This window comes from Leuciscus leuciscus (genome assembly GCF_965113295.1).
Source record: "Leuciscus leuciscus genome assembly, chromosome: 15".
Classification (NCBI taxonomy): Eukaryota; Metazoa; Chordata; class Actinopteri; order Cypriniformes; family Leuciscidae; genus Leuciscus; species Leuciscus leuciscus.
In genome coordinates, this window is record NC_138739.1 from 34,252,479 (window position 1) to 34,257,890 (window position 5,412).

Sequence of the window (5,412 nt, forward strand, 5' to 3'; positions counted from 1 at the left end):
ATTTACAAAATAATTATTAAATATTAAATAAAAAAGGAAATAATGTTAATATTTATTTCAGATGTCACTTTGTTGGTCAGAATTTCAGGGAAAATTGAACAGTAACAGGGTTGCGTGTGTGTGTGTGTGTGTGTGTGTGTGTGTGTGTGTGTGTGTGCCATTGTTGTTAGACTAATTATGAATTTTGAAATTATTCTCTATTACCGGTGGTCTGTTTTTTTTTTTTTTCTATTTTCATGAAAGTTCATTTTTTTGTTAAACAATAAAATATTTTATTAAACATATCTAATAGTTCTCACTCCAAAGAACATATATTTTGTGCCCTTATCGTAAAGAGAAACCAACTTTCAGAAAAAAAAAAAAGCCAAATAAAAAAAAACTATATATTTTGGATAACGTTTCTTTTCTGTAATTCCAGACAATTCACAGCAGCCAAAAGGAAAGGGATTGAAACCCAGTGAACCGAGATCACACGACCTACCGGTAATCTCACTACACACACATTTTAAATACTCTGATATCATCAGTCAATCTTTGGATTGACGTTACAGTTTGAACTTCAGTTTATTAACTGATTTTCATGTACAGTAAAACAGCCTGAAGGAATCTGATGGGTCTTTGTGTTTGTAGGACTGCACAGCACACAGTTGCTCAAGAGAGACCGTCTGCAGGAGGTACAAATCTTCAATCTCTTGATCTTGATCTCAGGGGGCAAATATCATTGGGTCAAATACTCCTTCACGACACTGTATTAGCCTGCCGTGCTAAAAGAGGGCTCCTCGGGTGAGATGGTTTCCTGATCCTGTTATCTGATCCGCTGTTTTGTCTGTTTCCCCGGTTGAACCTCAGGCCCTGTATTCTGGTCATGGACTCTCTAAAGCTGTCTTACCACCAGCGGATCTACACACTGTTACGAGAGTGAGTCATTCACCCGAATGCAATAACAACTACGGGAATGGATTAATGCAATTGCTGTTATTTGTACATGTTTAACTGTATTTTGTCTAGGGCTGCATGATTTTGGAATTTAAACTGACAATGCAATTATTTCGTTTTACTGCGGTATATAAAAAAACATTTTCCCTAGATGACTTGAATAGCTATTTGTGGAAAGAATTAATCATTAATGAGTGACTGGGGTGATTTTATATATAAATACATTTTTTAAAAGGCAGAAAAATTGCTTTGTACTCTGAAGACTGAAGTCGGCTTGAAACGGATGGCGCGATAGTCTATGAAAGAGTGAAACGGGGAGGGCGGACTTCATTTTGTCCATCAGGAATTAATTGGATGGATGTGGTGTGCTATTGGTGGATCTCATACATTCAATAAATTTAATTTATTAATTGAATTTATTAGCAATTGTAAAAAAAAAAAAAAAAATGTAATTCTCTGTACTGAGATATTTTCATTGGAGATATTTTCATACTTTTTTTATAGGCCACATTCCCACTGTTTTGACCAGTTCAATATTACTATAAAATAATAATAAAATATTCAAATTTTGTATTTCTATTTTCTTGAGTTTTCATAGGCCACTTTCCCACAGTTTTTGACCAATTCAATATGACTAAAATAATAAAAATTGATTTTATTGTGATTAATACAACAACAACAAAATCTATTTAACTATTTAAATCTATATAAACACTATAGCCCTGTAAAATAAAATTTTGCAGCATTAATATTTATTTGGTTGATTTCCCAGCAAATAAAAATATGCACTGCTGGTTTCAGAGTGAAGCTTGTGTTCATTTACACGCTTAATATCAGGTTTATAAATACCACGCTTCACTCTGAAACATGTAGCGCATATGCATATATTTATTAAATTGTAGCCTGCACAATTTGACAATCACACTAAGCCATATCGCGATATTGATTTTTTGATATATCTTGCAGCCCTAGCCTAAACAGGTTTAACTGATCAATCATGTCAGAGAACCTCATCCCTGTGATTTACCTGTGATGTCATCCCTCAGGTACCTGCAGGTGGAATGGGAGGTTCGGAAAGGAAGCGCTCGAACTTTTACCAGTGAGAGCTTAAGTGGGAGTCTCTCTAGGGTCCCGCTCCAGGACAACAGCAGCGACTGTGGCCTGTACCTGCTGCAGTACGTGGAGAGCTTCCTACAGGTACCTTCATACTGAGCTGATAGCAAAATGTTGGCTTTCGCCCGATACCTCGTCTACGTGGTGCTTTTTGTACCGGGTCAATGCTTTTTAGTTCCCTCAGTTCTTAATGTCAGAGGACAGTCTAACGTTACAGCACTAGAGAAACGTTGGTCATCCAAGTTGCATGACATTTTGCGCTCAGCCGTTCAGTAACGCCAGTAAGAGATTGGGATCTCAGGAACTCAAGTTACACCTGTTTTGTTTGCAGCCTTGAACTGAGCACCAGTTTGTAGTAAAGCATGTACTCCGCTAGAAATGGAAAACTACATACTTTTAAGTATGAAATTAGTTGGAGCAGAAAAAAAAGTTAATACCAGGCCAGGGAACCATCGCAGAAACCAATCCAATGCGGAACACGAGATTTTTAGGTAACACTTTATTTGACAGTGTCCTAACCAGCTTCCAAATGTCAGCTTTACATAGGCTGCATCTGAAATTCTGAAGTGTGGATATGATGGACACTGTACTATCCCATGAGGCCATGGGAGAAGATTTATGAATGGCTGGGAAGCGACGCAACTGATACTGATAGGTCACGTGATAATGACAATATGGCGAATGTAGTACATCCAGATAACAATCATACTATATAGGACGTATTTTTTGCGGTCGTGAAGTAAATACTTATTCAAAATAAGTGCCGACTCAATAGCGATAAGCCATAAATCGGTCCTTGATTTGTTAAACTTTCTCCACTCAGAATCCAGTGGTTCACTTTGATCTCCCTCTGCGATTGGAGCATTGGTTTCCACGGAATCAGGTGCGCATGAAGAGGAGGGAGCTTCGGGAGCTGGTCCTGCAGCTGTACCGGAGACAAGGGGGCGGGGCTGAGCACAGCCTCAAATAAAAACAGCGGGAAAATGTCCTGCCAGTATACAAACAACAGTTAGGGCCTGTCATTGTGTTTGTTTGTTTTAGTTTTTTTTTACTGATTAAAAGATAAAGGATATATTTATAATTTAACTTTGTATTTATTTGTATTAAAATGGCTTTTAAACGTGACTTCAATTTCATCCGTTTTATTGATTTCTGCACAAAAATTTAGTTTACTTGAATAAAAAAAAGTTGAATATTTTAAATTGAGTTTGAATTTCTTATTTTAACACCTCATACATATATACTTCAGTCGTGAAACTCTACAGGGCGCAGAGGTCCTTTACTTGCAATCTGCAAGCTATCACATCATTTCCGCATGGCGGATGATTGGCCTCTGCTGATCCTGCATCCAATGAGATTGCTTGCTCAACATTTAAATGGTCTGGTTCAGTATTTGCTGTAAGCTAGTCCTGCAGTGTGCTATCAGAGTTCCTCTGAACCCCTCCACCTCCCCCAGCTCCACCTGCCTAGATCTGCTACAGGACTTATGCATGTCTATTACATGCTCACAGCAGCGTGTCTGTGCATATATTATCAGTAGCAAGTCCATACTTACTCTGCAGTCAGCAGCAATAAACAACAGCAGCAGTGTAGCAGATTAAGATTATTAGTCAAAATCAGTGGTAATTAAATGTAACAAATCGAGTAAAAATGTATCATCTTTTATAGGAAAATTAAACAACATTTAATCAAATGTTAATCAATTCAATTTCAGCAAGTGAAGAACAGATTTATACTCATGTGTGTTATGTATTATGCATGTTATCATCTCTGACAGACAGCGTTTTAAAGTGAAGTGATTGATGCCCGTGAGTGTATGTCGATGTTTTTAATTCTAATATTCCAACCGACAACAAGCCTAGGTTTTTGACGGACGTGATAACATGCATAAGGGGTGAACTATGCTTGGGTAATTATAAAATGTGCACGAGATGTTCTAAATGCTTTTTGCGTAGGTCATTATACTTATTTTACCGAATGAAGTTTATTTCGTGGCTCAAATTAATCGCATGTTACTCAGAGACGGACATGTTTTGCTTGTCAGTCAAAAATCTTTTATTTAAACCATTAAAATGCAGATCCTGTCGTAAATAATAGTGAAAAGTCACCTTGTTCCCTTAGCAGATATTGACGTAGAGTTTTAACAGCAGATTTCCAAATGATCTTATTCGGCGTCATGCTTTTACTGACTGAACATCACTAAATCTAAATAGATATCCCCGACAGCCGCAGCTGGAACCAATAGTGCCATCACTACGAACAAGCATGTTTGTGTTCCTGAGAGTTCAAGCAGTTCTGGAAGCCCCATAATGAAGTTATTTGGTCCATTAAAGACAAAAGAAGAACATAAAAGCAGTCCTTTTTCCAGAGGCACAAGAGAACACGACCGTCTGTGATTAAATTGAAACAAAGCTTCGGCCTGCTTTCTCTAATGTTTGTGTGAGTTGGCCAGAGCTCAGCTGGACCCCTCACTGCCTACTAAAATAATAAACTTTATTTATCCAGTCCCTGGCATATATGTAAAATGCTTTTCATTAATGGAAAACGTTCAAAATGGAGAGTGATGAAAAGAAATGAAAGTTTTTGAAAGAAAATTAAAGTTAGCTTTCACTGTACAGGCATTATCAACCCCTGCTGCGCTACTTTAAGCATTCGCTTGGGAAAAGGTTTGATGGCCCACGCTGATTGGTTTTACATGTGCATTTTGCTTCCAAAGAAAATAATTATAGATTTAGTCTTGTATTAATTGGATGCATGACAACGAAGAATTAAAGTATTTAGTAGTAAATGGAAACATTTGCTAGTAGTGCAATTTGTGGGTATTTCAAAGAAAATACAAATTACAAAGAGTGTCAGGGTCAATTTTATATATGTGAATAGTTAGAATATAAAACCTATAAAAAAGCATATTTGGCTGTAATATGCTTAATTGTCTTACAAATAATTCCAGAATGCAAAATAGAGTTGATTTTAGGGTGAAATTTCACCATCAGTCTACTATTTGATATATTTATCATAGAATAACTTGTTTACTATGCAGAAAAATTACCATGCTTTAGTGGTTCTTGATGCAAAATTGTTCAGAATGAGGAGAACTAACACATGATATAAATATTGTATGTATATATGCGTTAAACATCACGTAATATACCACAATCATATACACGCATGCGTAAACAATTCTCACAGACCTTTGGGTTCATGAGTCATGAGCTTCATTCCGATCAGCCTCTGTTAACCTTGTCTAATAGGTGTTCAAATTTGTTTTTCAAGATACGAGACTGTCCCCATTTTCAAGTCATTTGGATTAACGGTTGCGTAATTATACCTCTTTTCATGCTACTAAGCAGCCAAACTCTGCTC

At 36.8% G+C, this 5,412-nt stretch overlaps 1 protein-coding gene across 2 annotated transcripts in view; it reads left to right on the top strand.

Moving 5' to 3' along the window:
- Window positions 1-3,251, top strand: part of senp7b (SUMO specific peptidase 7b) — a 30,575-nt gene extending 27,324 nt beyond the window's left edge. For both annotated transcript variants that reach the window (XM_082138290.1, XM_082138291.1), the window contains exons 18-22: window positions 419-483; window positions 631-674; window positions 850-918; window positions 1,983-2,133; window positions 2,873-3,251. In XM_082138290.1, the coding sequence (XP_081994416.1) occupies window positions 419-483; window positions 631-674; window positions 850-918; window positions 1,983-2,133; window positions 2,873-3,019 (476 nt within the window). In that variant the 3' untranslated portion in view covers window positions 3,020-3,251. The remainder of the gene's footprint in view (window positions 1-418; window positions 484-630; window positions 675-849; window positions 919-1,982; window positions 2,134-2,872) is intronic.
- The last annotated feature ends 2,161 nt before the right edge of the window (window positions 3,252-5,412 follow it).